The 20310-nt window shown below is 39.0% G+C and overlaps 1 protein-coding gene across 5 annotated transcripts in view; it reads right to left on the minus strand.

The window, feature by feature from the left end:
* Positions 1 to 20310, minus strand: part of PTBP2 (polypyrimidine tract binding protein 2) — a 47305-nt gene that overhangs the window by 24531 nt on the left and 2464 nt on the right. For 4 of the 5 annotated variants that reach the window (XM_081194059.1, XM_081194058.1, XM_081194057.1 and 1 more), the window contains exons 2-4: positions 20047 to 20077; positions 11896 to 11971; positions 555 to 727 (exon numbers count right to left, since the gene is read on the minus strand). In XM_081194059.1, the coding sequence (XP_081050185.1) occupies positions 555 to 727; positions 11896 to 11971; positions 20047 to 20077 (280 nt within the window). The remainder of the gene's footprint in view (positions 1 to 554; positions 728 to 11895; positions 11972 to 20046; positions 20078 to 20310) is intronic. The other variant, XM_081194060.1, reaches the window with a different exon arrangement.

The following is a 20310-nucleotide window of genomic DNA, read 5'->3' on the forward strand; positions in this document are numbered from 1 at the left end:
TGGGAAAGGTGAAACTGGTAGTGTGGGGCATGGTCACACAAAAACAAGCCCTTTCTTGGTAGGCCTGAATGGGCCTGTGTACAGCTTGAAAAATGAGACTTGGGGGCAGGGGGAAGAGACACATTTGAGTCCACCATTTTGAAATCTACCACCATAATCAATTTCAAGGGGAGATTACAATGTGCATAATTCTCTCCCACTGAAATCAGTATGAGCTAGATGTAGTTACCTTTAACTGAATTGTGCTTAGGACCCAAACCTATGTACTGCAACACAACAGCAGAAGATAGGATCAAGTGAATAAAAGCAAATGTCCAACCAATGGGTACTGATGCTTAAAATCTGGCCTTTTATCTCACTCTTGTAGAAGGTGTGTGTGTGTCCATGAACACTGAATCCTGCACTTATTAACTTGAAATATTTCTCCAAGCCTGGCTAGTAGAGTAGGCTCCGTTGCTGGGATATGGCCTCAACTTAAGGCAGACAGAATATTTAGACTGATTGGTGGGTAGATGTTTTCTATACTAAAATAGTAAGACAAAATTAGAAGGTACCTGGTTCTTTCCTTTCAGCATGAGAATGTTGGTTACCTTACCAAAAGGTAAGCCTAAAGCAATAACTTCTGTTTCTGTCACTTCCCCTGGTAATTTCCTGATATGAAGAACACGAGAAGGAGCCCCATCCATTTTATCTTCACCTTTGAATTTCTTGTTGTCGTTACCATTGGCTGAAAGACATTTTTTTATAATTCATTTCATATCTGAAAGCTACCCTATTTATTATAAACTCATCAAGAAAAATACAATTTGTGCATGCATACAGTTTCCAAATCAGTATGTGAAATGAGTATTTTTTTTCTTTCAACCAACATTTTAAAAAGATTAACTGAAGTAAAATGCAGCTGCTAATGTGCTTCCTCACAAAGCCCTGCAATATTTGGCAAATCAACTTACCATGGATTTTTCCTGCAACCATTACATAATTAATTGCCTGAAGCACTGAGAAGCAAAGATAACTGTACAATAACTGATAACCATTTCAGGTTATCCTAAACTATGTGGTAGGAAACACTAATGTGCCAAGGGATAACTGGTAGTACACCTTAAAAAATAAATAAAAGCACTGGTGAGCCCAAAAGGCAATAATTCAGCAAGAAAGGAGCCTCCTCACTGTATTTCTGCATGGCTGACTGCTCTAGTCTTGGTTTTCTTTGAATTAACCTTCACTGCTCCATGGGGTAAGTAGTCCTGCTCCATCACAGTTATGGTGGGATCTGCATCATCACAGTGCAATCACAGATAATTACCTATCCTTGAAAGTAGCTCATGGGGTCTTTATATGTTACTGGTGTGGCCTGGCCTTTTTCCAGTCAGGAACCACGCAAAAAGGAGTTATGAGGGCAGACAATTCTCATTAAACTAAGAAACTTGCCTGGGCTTTGAGTGTGATATCTACGTTCAATTTTAATTGAGGTTTAAAAACAAAGTGCTTTAGCTCTCAGATGTTTCAGAAAAAATGTGTTAATTCATCCTATGTAGTCAAGCAACATGGACAACCACTGTGAAGACCCTATTTCTTTCCAAACAGACATAATGCATTGCTTCCACCTTTTGTTATCTGTTAGATAGAACAGTACACCAAAAGTTTAAGAATCCTTAAATGATACTAAAAATACTATTCAAAATTCAGGCTGCTATCCTAATGTGCTACTCAACATGAGATGGTTGATTTATGTTGTGAGCAAGGGATGTGATCACAATTAGCACAGAGAAAAAAAGCAGATATTAATAGCTACTAGAAGGTGAAATCAATTACTTGTGGGGGGGGTAGAACTGGCAATTGAGAAAAAGGCAATTAGATTAGAAACAACAAAGAATGCACCGGTGAAACAGAGAATGGTTATCATAATGTAGAGAATAGTTAACAATGCAAATGTTCCCTTATTTCCTACATTTAACAGAAATAATGTATTAAAATCGAAGTGAAGAATGCAATAATACTGTCCTACAAAACCTAGCAGCATAGCTATTATCAGGTTTTAAATTTGATCATTCATTACAATTAATTACCTGAAGCACTCAAAGGGGGATTAGACAAATTCATGGAAGATAAGGCTGTTAGTAGCTACTAGCCATGATTGCTATGTACTACCTTCTGGATCACAGGCAGTATATCTCCAGCTCTACCTACCAGTGACTGCATTAGATAAGCATTTGATCACATTCCCAACACATACATATAAATGATGAATTGCAAAAAATACTTCCTTTGAAGGAATGTACTTGTGACAATAGTTACAGCAGAATCCTATAATTTTTTTACTCATAAGGCAAGTGTGCATAGGACTCCAGTCCTAGTGATCTACACTAAACTGCAGTTTCTCTCTCACCTCTTCCTACCCCAAGTTAGCCCAACACAAATGCAAGGAGGGGCATATTCATATTGTGAATGCCACTCAAAAAGGTTGCTGCTTATACAATTTTCTTTCTCCTAAGAGCAAGGGTGGGGAACCACTTTTTAACAGGCAGGCCAGATCAAAAAGTGGCCACTTGTCTTTTAGCAGGTGGGGGGCTCTGTCAATCGCCTTATGTCATAAGGTGTTGGGGGATTCTGAGTCCGCTTGAAAGCAGCAGGCTTTGTATACCATGTCGAATTTAAACAGGGCCAGATGCAAGCCCTGTTGCAAAGAAACAATTGGAAGAACACTTGGGAGCTCCTAAGCAGAGCCAATCTAAGCAGGACTTGCATTGGGCACTGAATTTGCTTCCATGTAACTAGTTTAACTGTAAACATACAATGATTGCCAGTTAAGAAAATAGAAAAAGAGAGAGTTGTAAACAGGACCAATCACTAAAAGAGTAGTAACTTCCACTGCAGCCTTTTAGGACACTTTTTTTTAAAAAAGAGAGAGGCTAAAACTACATGTAGTGGTTTCAGGTTTTTCTACAGATAAGGGGGGAGCAAAGCTGGTAACTTAAGCAAGCAGCATTAGTGGATGGGTGGTTAACACTCCCCCTTCATGCTGGTTTTGTGATTCCACCAGTCCCCATGGATGGAAAACTATCAATCACCCACTTTGTGCCTCCCCCTTCCCAGCACAGGTGCTATAATAAACATTACAGACCCTACTTCAACTGCATTTTCTTAGAAAACGATCATTGCAAGTGGATAACTACACACCAGGGGTGTAATAATAATAATAATATTTATTTATTCATTCATTCATTCATTCATTCATTTATACATACATACATACATACATACATACATACATACATACATACATACCCTGTCCATCTGGCTGGGTTTCCCCAGCCATTCTGGGCAGCTTCCAACAGAATATTAAACTACAATAGTCCTTCAAACATTAAAAGCTTCCCTAAGCAGGGCTGTCTTCTAAAAGTCTGGTAGTTGTTTTTCTCTTTGACATCTGATGGGAGGGTGTTCCACAGGGCGCGTGCCACTACCAAGAAGGCCCTCTGCCTGGTTCCCTGTAACTTGGCTTCCTGCAGTGAGGGAACCGCCAGAAGTCCCTCGGCACTGGACCTGAGTGTCCGGGCAGAACAATGGGGGTGGAGACGCTCCTTCAGGTATACTGGGCCGAGGCCGTTTAGGGCTTTAAAGGTCAACACCAGCACTTTGAATTGTGCTCGGAAACGTAAGACACTATCCTCTTTCAGTATCCTCTCAGACTTACCTCCTAGCAATATGGGTGTAACGTTTGACACAAAACAAATGGGTTAGAATAGCACCTGCAAATTTTGCCTCCTATCTTGGTTTTTGTGAACCACCCTGAGATCTACGGGTGAAGGCCAGTATACATATTAAATAAATCACTAAATAAATATATATATATTAATTAGATAGATAGACAGGCCAGAGGCTTCCATTCTGTTAAATGAAAGCTGCTAAAAACACCCTACTGATGTGTTTTTAGTTTATTGCTGGATCTAATTTTTTAAATCTTTTAATTGTTTTACTAACTATTTTATTGTTTTACCCTTTTTGTAAACTGCTATGAGGGTTTGTTTTGTTTTTACAGTCAAGCAGTAAATAAATTTTATGAAATAAAAAAACACTCAGGAGGTACGTACAAACTGTAAGGGGGGAACGAGCAATTATCGGTTTTCTTTTCCACCTCTGCTCATGAGCTTGCTAGAATTTTATGCTTGCTGTTTTGGTATAAGCATGCACTCAGTCAACCTATATTTTAAGAAGAAAAGTTAAACCAGTTTTATTGTTTTATTTTTGCTATTTGGGTATACCTAATTACTACACACTGCTTTAAAGACCAAAGCAGACGTAGAAAACTTTATTGAGCCATATTTGATTTAGTTCCAAAAGTCCATAGTTGGGGTGGAGGGAGTCGTCTCTCAGGAGAGTTACCCAAGGCAGGGAAAACTCAATAATCACATATAAGGAGGTTAATTGCGCCGGAGTGTTTAACTGGAAATTCCTCCATTGCTACCCTGTTGGTCGCAGCAAGATTACTAAATTCTCCTCAACAGTGAGTAAACAGGACATCCTACTTGTTGAAATCTACCAAAGATTAGGAAGAATGCAGGCACAACAACTAAAAATAAGCAAACCTGAACTAACTGAGAAATATAGGCTTCAACTTGGCAAAGCTAAATACTGAGAAACTGCAACTCAGATAAGAGCTGAAACCAAAGGAGAAAGACAGACACACAAGACCAAGTTGCTGAGCCATAAACTGCTACAGCTTGTACAAGAGCACGTGCAGGAGGAACAGAAGCCCAACTTAAAAAGAGATACTGTGCCTGCAAAAGGTCCTGTTCACTCAAAAAAAGTTTTTTTGAGTTTTTGTTTGTTTGTTTTGTCTGCCAATGCAACATCTGAAAAGCATATAGTCATAAATAACCAAAGCTGTTACATATTGATGGAAGTAGATATGGGCATGATTTAATTCTTCCGCAGTCCTGCTTTCTTTTTACTCATAAAGTAATCTTTATGTAATTATGTAAAGTCATCTTTCAGACAGCACAGCCTGTCTGAAAACTTTGCTGTCATGGGTGGCTTCTGTATATTGCAAGAGGCTGACCTTACTAGACAGTATACTATGTACAACTCAGTTTACTTGATTTTCCTCTACCAATTCAAATACCAGGGAGATATGGAAAGCCAAACTCTGTACTTCAGGGTTACAGTGATTTGTAAAAGAAATAAAAATTTATTTATCGTAAAGTTACTACTCAAAGCCTATGATAGAATATTCTAGCTAAGTGGAAGCCAATTATTTATACTCATTTTCAATAAATGATTCCCAAAATTATATTTATGAAATGCTAATTTAGTATGTTAAAAACAGCCATGTATCAGCATTGGTAAACTTTTACTTCAGTTGAACCCTATGCTCAATGTAGTAAGTGGTAAGGTCATTCAATAACCAGACTATAAAGATAAAGAAACCACCTTGCAAATTGGAGTGATAATTGAAGAGTATTCACTTGCTAAAGAAGAACTGAAGAATGTAACTTGAAATCTATACAGTTTTCTGGCCTATTTAGTTAGAATAGACTTTTGCAATGACACACATTTTAAGCTATGTTTAGCTTCTTCTTAAAAGATTAGAAAGCTGCATTCTTGATGGGAAAACAGTAATGATTGTCCTTTATCACATTTTAATTCCTTGTACATTTTTATTCGATTTTATAAATAATATACACAATCATAATTTTCACCTAATTAGCAAGTGTGTCATCCACAGATATTGTAAGAATTATTTCTACCCCTTCATCTAAGTCATTGACTGATGAAAAATGTTGAAAGTGGGTAGGACAAAGCCCTACAGAAGAACCCTCCTGAAAACCTCCCTCCATTTTGATGAGGAGCCACTGATGAGCACTAAGTATGGTTTTCCAACCAGCTGTGAATCCTTCCGACAATACTATTACCTAGCCCACATTTAAGCCACATTTAACAAAATTATCAAGGGGTACTCTGTCAGTCACTTTGCTGAAATCAAGATAGATTACACCCACAGCATTCCCACCATCCATTAACCTGATTTTAAAGAGTGATAAGATTAACAAGATTTATTCTTGACAAATGCTGGGTTCTACTAAGGACTTTTAAACTGATTCCCTTCTTCTCTGTTCTAGTATCTTCCATGGTCTCAGTCAGAAGACATCAGTTGAAATACCCTCTTATACTACTAAATCTGCTTCCATGAAACACCTGTAAATTGTTTCAGGAAAGGATAATTTACATCACCACGTTTGTTTGACTGTCCAACCACAATTTTATTTTTTCCCTCCATTTATTTTGACCCAGATGGTATATCCACAAGGCTACCATGTTCACTCTCATGAATTCTCTGCAGATATGACCATCTTTGACATATAATGCTACTCTCTTTCTGTTGTACCTATTCTTTTTTGAACAATTTGTAACCTTCAATTATTACATTCAAATCACATGAGTTTCCCCACCAAGTCTGTTATACCCAGCATATTGTATTTATCTTCCTGTATTTGGAGTTCAAACTCATTTATTTTCAATATGCTGCATATTAGTGTATAGTCACTGAAAGACTTGCAAATTCTGCTCCAATCTCTCTCCTGAGATTTTAGAGTTTGCTAGTCAGCCACACAATTCCCCCTGTTCTCCTACAGCACACAGATCCCTATCTTCAGTGCTTACCTTTTGAACTTACCTATCTCCAACTGCTACAGAATTTAGTTCAAAGCTCTTGATCAGGTTCATATTTTTTCTTTTGCCAGACACTTTTTTCCAGTCCTAGTAATTTGCAGCCCATCTCCTTCCAGTAGTCCTTCTTAAGGAAGCTTGCACCAGTCCCAGAAACAGAACTTCTCCCATCAACTCTAATAACTTGAAGTATTATTCTCTCTCTTCATAGCCCTCCACATTTTATAAGTAGAAATGGCATGACCACTACTTAAGTTCCAAGTCCTTCACTTTCATCCCCAGAGCTTCATACATACATATGATAGTCATAGTTGTGCTAGGCAGTACTGTTTGATCTCACATGGTGTGCAAGAAGGAATAATCAGCAGTTTTGGTAAGTCTGACAAACCTGTCCCTCACTTCCTGAATTCACACAATGGGAAGGCAGCTTATGTCACAAGTTAACAGGTCTGGTACATTCACAAGCCACTCTGTACCTCTCAGTAGGGAGTCTTCAACCACCACCACCACACTTCTCTTCCTTTTTCTGCAGGCTATGACTGTCACCTTTGTTCTTGAAGCACTGAAGAGTATTCCTTCCCACCAAGAATATCTTTCTGTAGCTATCCAACAAGATGTTCAGAGCTGTTCTTGTTGAATTAATACTGAAAGTTATTTCTTAGCTCTATTGTTCAAACTTTGTCTTCTGATTCTCCTGCTCCGGTCTTTCTTGCAGTTTCTTCGCAACTCCGGTTGTCATCTTCTACTCTGATACTCTTTCTACTTTTGTCTTTGTTACAATGCTTCCAATTTCCTGCTCAATATCTCCTTCTATTCTCCAATGAGGTATGGAAGTATGGAAATTTGCTCCTGTTATCCTCTTTTCATCCCTTCCAACAGAGCAACAGGGTTATACGTGCAGCTAGTGTGGTCTATGGTGCTTTCAGGCAAGAAACTCACATTGCAGGCCACCGCCATTAGAGTCCTTGCTGTTCATTTTCTTGGCTCTGGTGCATGTTCTAACACCCACCTCCACTGATGAAGCAACCTTCCTTCATCAATCGTTTATTGCTTGAAAGTTACCAGAGTTCCTGTGGTGAGCTGCTTAGGAGAGAATTTTAGCCTGCTAATAAAATGAGTGGCTCCATTTAGCATGTGGTGATCCCTGGCATCATCAGCAAAGGGCGCTGGGAAAGCCTGCAGAGCAACTGTTACCTTATCAGACACCCGACCACTCATGGCAAAGAGTGAATCCAGTGTTGCTTCAGAGGTTACAAGACTGCAGTAGGCCTCACGGTGCACAGCAGAAAGACTTCTGTATTAGTGTGGAATTTCTTGATAACATTTTCACTCTCACTTTTACAAAAGGTTAAACAAATCTCTGCCTTATTAGAAAATCAAAAGTAGGACCACACAGAGAGTCTGTTCTAAGTAAGTCTAGGATCTTAACTTATTCACGATGCTGAGGATCTTTAGAGAAATGCAGGGAACTTTTCTTTCAATTTAAGGAATCTGAATGTGCAAATATTTAAACTCATATCACATGTAACAAAATCCAATATTGGAAGTGTCAATATTGTTTCTCATCCAAACAGGAACAGCAACTTTCAAGATCACAAATATACTAGAAGCAAGTCAACCACATCAAACCCCATACTTTCATTATACTTCATATATGACCGTTTAAGCCTGTGATAGCCAACATGGTACCTCCAAATGTTGCTAGACTACAACACCCATCATATCTGACCATTGCCAAAACTAACTGGGTTAACTGTGTTTTAAATAACATTGCTGTATACCAACAGCATTAGAGTGCATCATGTTGGATATTCCTGATTTAAGAGCAGAAACTAAATGCTTACCTAGTGGTAAAATCTTTAAATCACTGTAAACAAAGCCTGGTATAATTTTTAAGATGGCTATGTGCCAACAGGAGGTTTAAGAGCTAGTATTTATTTTTATTTTTGTTACAAGAAGCTTCCTAAAATCACACCACAAGTCCAAGAAAATAGTAGCCTGGCATATGTGACCAAAATATCAAGCATGAATGCAAAGGAGTGGGGGCTCTTTTTAGGCCCCTTTTGGGGCTGGGGGAAGGTCTCCTCCAGAGTAACATCTGACATGTACGGAGATTTTATTTATATATATATATATTCAAAGTGAGCTACTCTTTTGGGCATTAACACAGGACTCTTCTTTCCAATTAGTGCTGCACTAAATACTAACACTTAGATTTTAATGTCAAAAACCTTTGAAAGATGCAAAATCTTCTCCAGACCTTCTGCCTTTTATTATTATTATGTTGTAGAGATATTACGCTACTGCTACATCATTTGGAAAAAAATAACTCTTCTTCACCAAAAAATAGGAATCAAGTGCTGAATGTGATAAAGCCAAAGGTGATTGGCTACGTTACTGAGAGCAAATGAAGCAGTATTTTGACTTCCGTTTGGATGTCCATGAAGAGGGGCAAAGAACTTCCCAGCTCCCAAGGCAATCTACATTTTCAGCAAAAAGTTTGCTTCCTATCTTGATAGACTGAAGAAATACTTCCCTCTCACAACAAACATGTTTTTTTACCCTTTTACCCCACTTCATCCCAAAAAAGTCACCCAAGGATCCGCTCATGAAGGGGTTCATGAAAATATTACCAAAATTATTTCCCTTGCCCTTCCATTTCAACTTGGAACTAATTTCAATACTTAAGGTAAAGGTAATTTTAAATATATTGCTACATCATTAATTTTGATCCCTGCTTGGAATCTTATAAACAAGAAATGTGATTACAGTGCTCCATAATTAACATTTACATAACTCAAGTTTATAATTAGCAACTTACCTAGCAATTAAAAATTGCCTCCAGGCTACTGCACTGATGCAGGGATATAGCTACATGGCTCTCCTACTCTAATTCTATTTTAATATATTTATATATGATTTCAAAACATGTATTACCCACTCTTCAGCCATACCTCCCAGAGTGGCTAAATAAATAAATAAATAAAATACAATAAAATCTGACAAACCCAAATTTGATGAACAGTTAAAAGTCCAGCATAAAAAGAACACATTAATTACCATAGATTCCGGCATATAAGACGACTTTCTACCATGGAAAAGAGGTTAAAAAGTTGAGGGTCATCTTATTCACCGGGTATGGCTTCCTCCAGGCGTGGAGCCCACCGCTGCTTCGGAAGCTGCCAAAGCTGCCGCAGCAGCAGCAGTGGACGGCCCGCTCTAGTTTAGTATCGTTGGACAGCTTCACCGGGCAGCTCCCTCCTGGCGCAGAGCCCGCTGCCCACTGTCACTGCCCAGTGAAGTGTATAAGACTGCCAATTTGGGGAGTCGTCTTATATGCCCAGTTGCCTAATACGAAGGAATCTACAGTATCTACTGGCTAGTTAAGGTGACAGAAGAGAAATAATACTCAATTTCTATGACATTGTACAACTGTATCATGAAGGCTTGAGCATGGGAATTTCTCTTTCCCTCATAGTATTGGGAGACAAAGGCTCATGAAGAAATAAATAATAATAATAATAATAATAATAATAATAATAATAATAATACATATATACATATATACATACCCATCCCAGCCACTCTGGCAGGTACCCCCTTCAGACCTATCTGCAAAGCTGATACCAGTATTCAAGGGTAACTATTCACAATAAGTTCTATTATGCACTTAATACAGGGGTCAGCAACCTTTTTCAGCTGTGGGCCAGTCCACTGTCCCTCAGACCACGTGGTGGGCCAGACTATATTTTTGGGGGGAAATGGACGCATTCCTATGCCCCACAAATAACCCGGAGATGCATTTCAAATAAAAGCACACATTCTACTCATGTAAAAACACCTGGCGGGCCCTACAAATAACCCAGAGATGCATTTTAAATAAAAGGACACATTCTACTCATGTAAAATCATGCTGATTCCCGGACCGTCCACGGGCCGCATTTAGAAGACGATTGGGCCGCACCTGTCCCACAGGTTGCCTACCCCTGACTTAATACATTCTTAAGCATTGTACAATGATTAGAACAGATCTTACAAGCTGAGACATATGACACTAAAGCAGGTGTGGGGAGCTTGTGGCCCTCCAACTGTTGCTGGACTACAACTTTCATTACTCCTGTCTACTGTCCATGAGTGGGAGTCCCTTCCCTGCACTAAGGGAAGGCAGGATGAGGAGTGGCAGTGAAAATATGCAGATTCAAGTGTCAGTTACTAATAGCTATATGATGACTACAAAACAGAGTCCTTGCAGGGAAGGAGACATATGACAGTTGATCCTGGCCTGATTGCTGGAGGGGGCTTGTATTTCCCCCCTCCTCTCCTGCTACATCCAGGTATAATAGTTATGGACAGTGGTAGTACTATCAGTAGTTCAAAAAGCCACCCAAACTAATAGGATATAGCCATTCTTTTAGCAGAGGAAACTTTATAACATTTCGTTATTTGAAATGGTGTTTCACCTAGGGATGGAGAGGTAACCTGCAAAGAGGAATAGGAGACCTGGTACAAACGACACGTGTTGCTCTGACTTCCTAAAGCAACACAAACCTGTCTGAAAAAAATACGGGTGGGTGATAAATCAGGCATGTCCAAAATCCGTTTCGGGGGCCTAATACGGCCCACCAGTCCATTTAATCCAGCTCCAGTAGCAGTATATGTCCTGGGGATAAAATCCTAAAAAAAACTTCAACGACTTTGGTCGGCCTTCAGGCATGTTCACTTTTTTTAAAGTTATGCAGACTTGGACTCAGACCTGGTGTTGCACTAAATAAGAGCTCCTATCATTTAAAGAAGGGACCAAGATCCTTGGTGGAAGACGGGGGAGGTAATGTCCAGTGATTCTCCCTTTCCCCTGCAGTCCTTTATGCCTCCTCCCCACAGTATTACAGAGGGTTCCCCAACCCTCCAGAACAGATTTTTAGGGGGAAAGGTATAGGGGGGCCACAGAAGGAATTGGTGAAGACTGCCTTACCACCCCCATCCCATTCTGCCCATGTGAAAGTCCAGCTGGTGTAGTTCTGCTCTGGGCAACTCCAAATTCCATGCATCAGAATTTTATTTTTTTACAAGTACTGTATTAGGCATTTGATATTTAAAAACTTCAGTGCTCAGATCCTAAGAAGGCATAATAAACATTGTTTGTCCAGATGTTCATTCTTCTTCTGCAACATGGATACATTTTGATGCTACAATGAAAAAAGTCTCCTTTCAAAAAGCATCACTTACCAGTAACTACTATGCTGCTCATGTTAGAGTTCGGACTATTGAGTACACTGCCTGAAAGAAGCTCGTCAGATCCTCTCTAAAAAGAAAGAAACAGTAAGCACTTTGCCATTTAAAAATGCAAACACTAATATTAAGCATGTAAGTTGGAAATATCTTTTTTTAAAAAAATGAGTATCTAGGAAACCTAGTTAGAGGCCTGATTCACATCAAACAAAAGTTTAAAACAAATTATTGCTTAATGTGAATGAGCAGCACACTAGTGCAAACAACTCAAATATTCCTGAGTACTCCTCCCCTCCTCCTGCCATGACATGGACAAAACAAACCAGAGCTTGGCTTGTCATCCAAATTAAGACTCCTAGTTTGTTTCCTCCTAAACAAACCAGAAGCGATAACCAACTTCTCACTGCTTGTGGTTTTTATGGTGGGGGAAACAAAGTACGAATTCAGGTTCAGACATGGGAAATGAGAACCTCAGGAACTTTTGAGCAGCATGCAACAGCACAGAGCTTGTTCACGTTAAATCACAGTTTGTTTTAAACTATGGTTTAATTTAAATTAACTTATTCACAAAGCCTCCCAAGTGGATACTATCACTTAGAAATGAGCCCCAAAGTAAAGTGATAGCTAGTAATGTTTTTGTGACTGGCGTATGTTCTCAGTAGTCAGCCCCACTTTCACATTTCGCATCAGCTGAATTTCCAAATTGTTTTCAAAAGGAAGCCTAAGTACACCAAATACGACTGAAGTTGGTTGAAGGCACTGCACATTATGGACGTCACCTATGCATCCAGCAGCAACGCTGAATGTAAAATAACATCAAAGTGTGAAGCTGATCCTTCAAGAAGCCAACCCAATTCAGAACAGGTTCAATATTGCTCCCATGGAAAGATATGCCATTATCAGCTAATGACACTTCTCTCTTATCTTGTCAGTTTACTAATGAGCATGCTATGCACCTATTCAGGACACCTATGCCCACATCTGGATTTAATGAAAAGAAATGAGAGAGAGCTTGGTATCAATCATATATTGATTGCAGCCATCAAAATGAGTTCTGCCAGTAGTTTCATGAATGTGTTGAACAGTGCAAAGCACAATACAAAACCATGAAGGACACCATAGAATAAATGCCATGATACTGAGCTACAGTATCCCACCATCACTTTCAGTTCCTTCTTGGTGGACAGATTCTGGTATAACTCAGAACTGAGCCGGAAAACTGCTCCAGGACAAGCAATCCAAAAGTATGTAATTGGTAATGGTATCTAATGTGACTCTGAAGTTATGGAAAATCAACAAGGATGCTTTCCCCTGGCATTAATCATCCACCAAGCTGTCTCAAAAATGAAGCAGAGGTCAGAATAAAGTACATCTAGAAGATCAGGATCACTCAGGAATGCCCTAGAGCTCAGCAGCCACTACCTGCTTGATCTCTTGAAAGGCAGATTAATCACCACGCAATAACTGGGAGGGGGGGAGGAGGATCACAGGCCAAATATGAAAGCCAAGATTGATCCTCAGATCACAGGTTCACCACCCATTTCCATAAAGCCCTAGCCAGCATGGTTCATAGTTAGGAATGACAGGAGTTTTAGTCCAAACCATCTGGAGGGCACCACCTGGGGGAGTACAATCCCAAATGAGATTGAACACCGCATTAGCGGTCATACCAGTCACCTACCAACAGCACCTCCATCTTGTCTGAACGGAGTTTAGGTTGTTAAATTTCATGTAAACCACTACTGTCTTCAGACACAAATTCAGTATTCCCGTGTCATCTCATATGCATTGATAAATGAAGAAAGAGCCTAGTGATAATCCCTTACCCAAAGTTATATAGAGCATAAGGCACAAAAGGAAGTCCTAATGGACTCCAGAATACTGATGCAATGGCTCAGAGCAATACCCCCCAGCACCACCTTCTGGAACTGTCTCTCTAAGCAGGAAGCAAATTATTGAATCATGGCCCCTCCAGTTCCAATACTAGGTAGCCCCTCCAGCAGTATACTATGTTTGATGGTATCAACTGCTGAGAGATTCAGACATACTAGCAGGATCACACTTCACTTTTCCTTCTCCTAATAAAGTTCATATAAAATAACAACCAATGCAGTTTTAGTTCTGATGACAAGCCAGAAGCTATACCGAAGTCAATCTATTTCATCATCATTCAAATTATGCCTGAATTTTACAGTCACCACCCTCTAGCCATAGACAAACTTTGCAGTACAGGGAAGGTTTTATTTGAACAACAATCATGACTATATTTGGTGTCTAGAAAGAGTTCCTTTGGAAATGGCCTCAAACCCACCTCCTTCAAAATGACTGCAACTATTTCTTCTCACAAAGAGGTATTAATTACTCCCTGAATCCAGCTGGTCAACCCTCTCCTTGATCAGCATAAATGAGTCAGGAGAGACATGGAATTGAACAGACAGGCTGAATTTAGGCTGTATTCCTCGAAACACCTCCGTATCTTGAAATTTATCCCCAAAAGAGAGGAAATTTAAATTGTATTCCCTTCCTTAAGCACCATAATAGAGTAATAAATTTGGTTAGGTACTTAGCTAGTGCCAATAATACGCTGGGTACAGTCAAAGATCTGATTCTACAAATATTAATCTTATCCTTGCACCCACAAATATGTAGTATCTTAGCAGGACATTCTTGTCTCCTAGGCCTACACAGAAAATATCTGTTCTAGATTTGCCACAGTAGAGAGATTTCTTTTTATGCCATCTGTCCACATAGCTGAAACAGGGCCATAAATTCTCTCCAATTCTCTGAGCCTATCATAGTAGGTCAAGTGATGACTCACCCTTTAATCTCTTTAATTACTAGGAAAGCATAACACAGGCATTTAGATTTTTGAATAGCAAGAAGAAGAAAAACTTTGAATTCCCAAGTATTCAAAACCTTATCACCTCATTAAGCCATTAACTTTGGAATAAGAATAAGAATAGTAATATGTTAGCTAGGGCATTTCTACACGATTAAAGAACATTGCAGAAATACAGAAGGCGTTAAAAAAAATCTGTGGTGCAACCATGCTGGGAATACTGTGTCCAGTTTTGTTTGCCACACCTCAAAAAGGAAAACAGGAAAAGGTGCAGAAAAGGTAACAAAAATTATTAAAAAAACAAAGAAGGGTATCATTGGACTTTAAAGACTAACAAGTTTATTATGACTTAAGGTCCCACAAGAGTCTTTATTCTTGCTCATTTTACAGCAACAGGCTATCATGGCTCCAGAGATGGAGCAACTACTCTATGAGAAAAAGTTACAGCAGTTTTTTTTAGTTTTAGAAAAAAAGGAAGCAAACAGAGGACATAGTAAGAGGTGCATGGTGTGGAAAAAGTGGATAAAGAGAAGTTTTTGTCCATCTCACATAAATACTAGAACTCAGGGTCATCCAATTATGCTAAATGTTGGAAGATTCAGGACACACAAAAGGAAGTAATTTTTCACACTGCGCATAATTAAACTATGGAATGCACTACCATAAGACATTATGATGGCCGTCAATTTGGATAGCTTTAAAAGATTAGGCAAATTAATTTATGGAGGAAGGGACTTAAGTGGGCAGAGTGTTCTCCTGTTTATATTCTGCTTCCCATTGGTCTCTGATTGGCAGCTTTGAGAATGGGAGGTTGGACTTGATGGGCCCTTGGTCAGATCCAGCAAGGTTCTTAAGTTCTTATGAAAGGCATGAGAGTAGTCACATAACTTTGAAGGTTAAAGTAATTTTTTGTATATTACTTTGCCTCCGGAGCCATTAACTAGGAAGGAAAAGTGATTATTATTTTTTTTGTTAACCTGCTCTATAATGCTCACTGGCAGTGATCATATAGATATGAAAAAAATCATTTATAAAATAGGTTGTATCTCGTTACAGACAATTTTAAGTAAATCAATTCTTATTCATTTAAGCTGCCCTCCTAATGCTTTCTGTAGACTACCCACAACATTTCTTTGCCTAACAAAAAAGATACGATTATAGAGTTCCAAGAATTTAGGTAAGTTGTTTTCTTGAATGGAAACCTGGACCTGAAACATATTTTCATACACTTCCACAGTACAGATTTTGACCTTCCTTGGAATAAAGTTCTTGTCATTATCTCCCATGCCTCAAAAATATTTTTTTAAAAATCAAGTGGGTTGTGTGTTCCAAATATTTCCAAACAAATCTGTGTAGGTGGTTTCAAACAAAAAGTGATTCAGTCTACAAGTCAAATACGGATTTACAAAACTAATAGCCTAGTTTCACTAACAGAAATAACTGCAATAGAATATATGGTGAAGCACTGTATATTTGTACAAATATACCTGTCCCATTATAGCAAGGACCACATAAATCAGCAAAACCTATAATCAGCTACTATTCAAACAGCAATTCCTATACTGATAACTGGAATAGGCAATATACATTTTGTAAAGCAGAACTGTAAACCAGCAATTTCTTGTGCTTTTTGCAGGCAAAAAATGGAATCATCACCATAGCCAAGAAGTTGCCAGATGGAAACCCCTAAACCAAAATCAGTCTAACAAAGGCCAGCTTTCCCCCCAGCCCATACAGTCCCTCCTCTAAGACTTCGTTGCCAAGACTCATATCCAGCTCTAGCCATTTTAAACATGTTCCAAGGAGGAACAGCAATATTAGGTTGTTAGGTACACAAAAAGTACATCCTAGACTCATGCTTTTGGAAATATTCTAGAATATTCGCAAAAATCATTTAGGGCCTATAAAATTTTGTCTATAGCTCTAGTTAGAAGAGTTCATGCAAATTAAACTGTATGACTTGCCTTGAGGAAGAAAACTGTGATCACTTCAGAAAAATGTGTGCACCCAATGAATCCATACAGCCAGACAGATTTTTAACTCGCACTGCCCAATTTTCACTTTATGAAAAGCCATTTAACAACAGAGCTCCATTCAATTAATTGGTTTTTTGATGTCAGTCAGCTGGTCAGCTACAAAGCATGCCAGGAAATGTTTTGCTTCCCACTACCATTGTATTCTTATAAGTTATTAGTTAATATGTATTACTTTATTTTGAGTCATTTCCAGTTAAGAGGCGCGGTTAATGACATGCTTATTCTGCTGAAGAAGCCAGCAAGCCAGACAGTCCTTTGACCAGAACTGTGCTGATATCACCAATGATGCTTTTGACAAATTAATCTATCTCCTCAAAACTGTCAGTTCAACTCTGCAAAAGGCAAAATGCCATCTGGAAGAATGACAGTTTATATTCTTCTTAGAGGCAGTTGTGTTGAAGAATATAAGATGGGTGCTCCCAGAATTCAATTCCATTTTCAAAGTATATATGCTTAGCTATGAGAGATTCTACTCCTGTTACTGGTCCAAATATGTTCACATGCTCCCAAAAGAAAGGCATATTCATTTTATAAGCACAGCACTGTACCATAGCAAGCTTTATCTAAGTCAGGTATGGGGTAGAAGACATCTCAGGATCCACTGGTAGATGAATAATTTACAGTGGATCTAAAGGGTGTCTGGCTATCAAATATTTAAGAACAAAGGAAGCTAGGGAAAATAAGAGTGATTTGCATGTGAAAGGATTTCAAAAGCAATTCTGATACTGAAAACAAATTCCTAGACTGAATGTATGCTCAGAGGTACATTGTTGCTTAATTCTTTCTCTTACCACCACCGTTTTTCAAGCACTGATGTAGTATGGTATATGAGGATAAAGTACAAAGCACCTGGCCTTTACCCCATGTTAATCCGAACTTACAATTTTACAGGTTCCGTGTTTCAGAGCAGTAGTCTTTTAATCAAGACTACCCAAAATAAACCAGGATCTCAAATACCCCAAAATTCAAGGTTATTACTACTTGTTCTAGTATAATCTGTTCTCAGATTAGACAGTTTTGAAGATTCTTACTGCAGGTCCAGTGCAAGCATGTTTTTTATCCCTGTGAGAATTCTTTGAGATTACATGTTCCCTTTCCATTTCATGGCCTGCTTTTGCTATGATGTAACATTAGCTACATTGGTGCAAATACATAATTAACATTAACCAGAATCCTTCATAACCAGGGTTTGCAAACCCACTTCAAAGCTTGCATACAAGAGCCACCCGGTTTAACACTAATGCTACATAATTACTATTTCATACATAAGGTTAGCTCACATCATTTAATACTCCATGTAGAAGAAGGCACACAATACCAATTACCATGGTTTGGTCCTTGGTCAAACCATAGCTTGGGTTTGGATTAAATGGTAAACTGCAGTTTGTGGAGAATCCAGAACCCAGGATTAAGTAAAGAAATCATGACATATGAAGGGAAGCAGGAGGGTGCCTTGGAGGTGTCTGCTCATGCATGTAATGTCAAACCACAATTTGGCAATATCAGAATCACACATGTAATGTAATACCACAGTAAAAGCAAGCCACAAAAGAAAGGAGACATGAGTGCACAATCTACAACATATAGTGGTACCTCTGGTTGTGAACGGTATCCGTTCCAGAGGCCCGTTCACAACATGAAAAGAGTGCAACCTACAGCGGCGCATCTGCGCACATGCGGGTTGCAATTTGCCACTTCTGCGCATGCGGGTGACGTCATTTTGCACATCTGCACATGCGTGAGCTACGAAACCCGGAAGTAACCCTTTCCAGTACTTCCGGGTCGCAACATGAAAGAACGTAACATGAAGCAGACATAAGAACGTAACATGAAGCAGACATAACATGAGGCATGACTGTACTTCCAGTCTGCGGTCTAGAAACTGAGAACATTATGGCTACCTTTGGGTCAGTGATTAGAATCCTAGACCTTTGCAATGTTCATAATATAGCTAGAATCTAGATCCTTTCAGTCCTATTTTATGAACTCTGCATTAAATATATTAAAAACTCTCCAATTCTAGTTCCACTTAAGTCACACAGTCCCTACAACAATTACCCTGCAAAGGGTATATCATCACCAGTATATACACACACATATATACTGAAGGAGAGGGCAGTGGACTGTTATTGTGAGAGCATGGGTTATACCAATCCTGCAACGCAGCCCACAAAAGGGTCCAGGGAGTCATAAGGTTTTTCACTATGAGGGCAGAGAGGTCTGCCCTTGGAGAGGGAGATGTGATTTCCTAGGCCTCCAGTATGAAGTAAGGGAAAGGTACGTAGCCAGTTGTGTTCTGACAGAGCATGAACACTGGAAAGTGCAGAAAGAAAGCATTCCAGAAGAGGCTGTGGATCCACATCTCCTCCATTCCCCAGACACACACCTGGAACATGGGACAAATTACACAACTAGCAGAAAAAGGAAAAGGGAAAAAAAACCACAGGTGTGGCCGAGCATGGAAAGAGGCAGTTCATCCACTTTCAGTTATGTCCCCCACCGACCCTTACAGATTGCTCTACACATATTGAATTATCCAAGCACAGGAAATTGAACCTATGTTGCTGTAAATCTAAAATCTCTTTTGATACCCACATTTGAAATATCCTGCCTGGCCGGACAGAATGTTGCCAGACTGAGATAAATTGATCAAAAGACCTACGAAAATATAGCCAGTATAGGACTCATGAAACGTGTATTCTTTGCATACTTTAGGATTGTTATTGGAGTAGAGCAGTGTTCTTGTGTTCTTAAGAGCTGCATGGCAGACAGAAATCCAACTGGTTAAGCCCTTTCTGGGATGGAAATACAATTATGGGAAAAGCGTCATCTGTTGACATTCTGTCAGTCAGTCATTGTATTTGTGTATGGCCCCAAGAATGATTTTTTTTGGTGGGTCAATGACCCTTTATAGAAAGAAAAAGTTTCCCATCATGGCCTTATACTTACCAAACAATCAAATTCACATAGTGTTACAAGGTCATCTGACATGGTTAAAGTTTTCCCCACTATGGCAAAATGTATTCAATTTCTATTTAAGTTACAGTAATTATTTATAAATTTGTATCTATAAATATAAATTAACATACACAAGTTATTTGCAGATTGGTCCCTCTTTTGTGGGTGGGGCTGAGGAATCAATCCACGTACAGTGTACTAAGAGCAGAAAATGCTGCTGGCACCGCTGACCGAAAGTGACCGGGACAAATAGTCAACATGACAAATTAACATTTCATACCAAATTTAGGATTATTTATTAAATTCATAACCTACCTTCACACCAACTGCAACATCAGTGACAATGCTGAAAAAGAAAATAAATTTTTAAAAGGGGGAATTCACTTTTATTTCTCTTTTCTAATGAGAAAGGCATTCTCTTTGAAACCAAACATTCAATATATTTTAAATATATTGGCATTAAAATGCTTACTTGTAATAATTTAGACTTGCTCATGACATACTGAAGTAACAAGGTGGCAAGAACTACCTTGGTGCCACACATACAACCAAACTTGGATTGGTGATAATGGGAGCCAA

Source organism: Podarcis bocagei, assembly GCF_964188305.1.
Source record: "Podarcis bocagei genome assembly, chromosome: 5".
Classification (NCBI taxonomy): domain Eukaryota; kingdom Metazoa; phylum Chordata; class Lepidosauria; order Squamata; family Lacertidae; genus Podarcis; species Podarcis bocagei.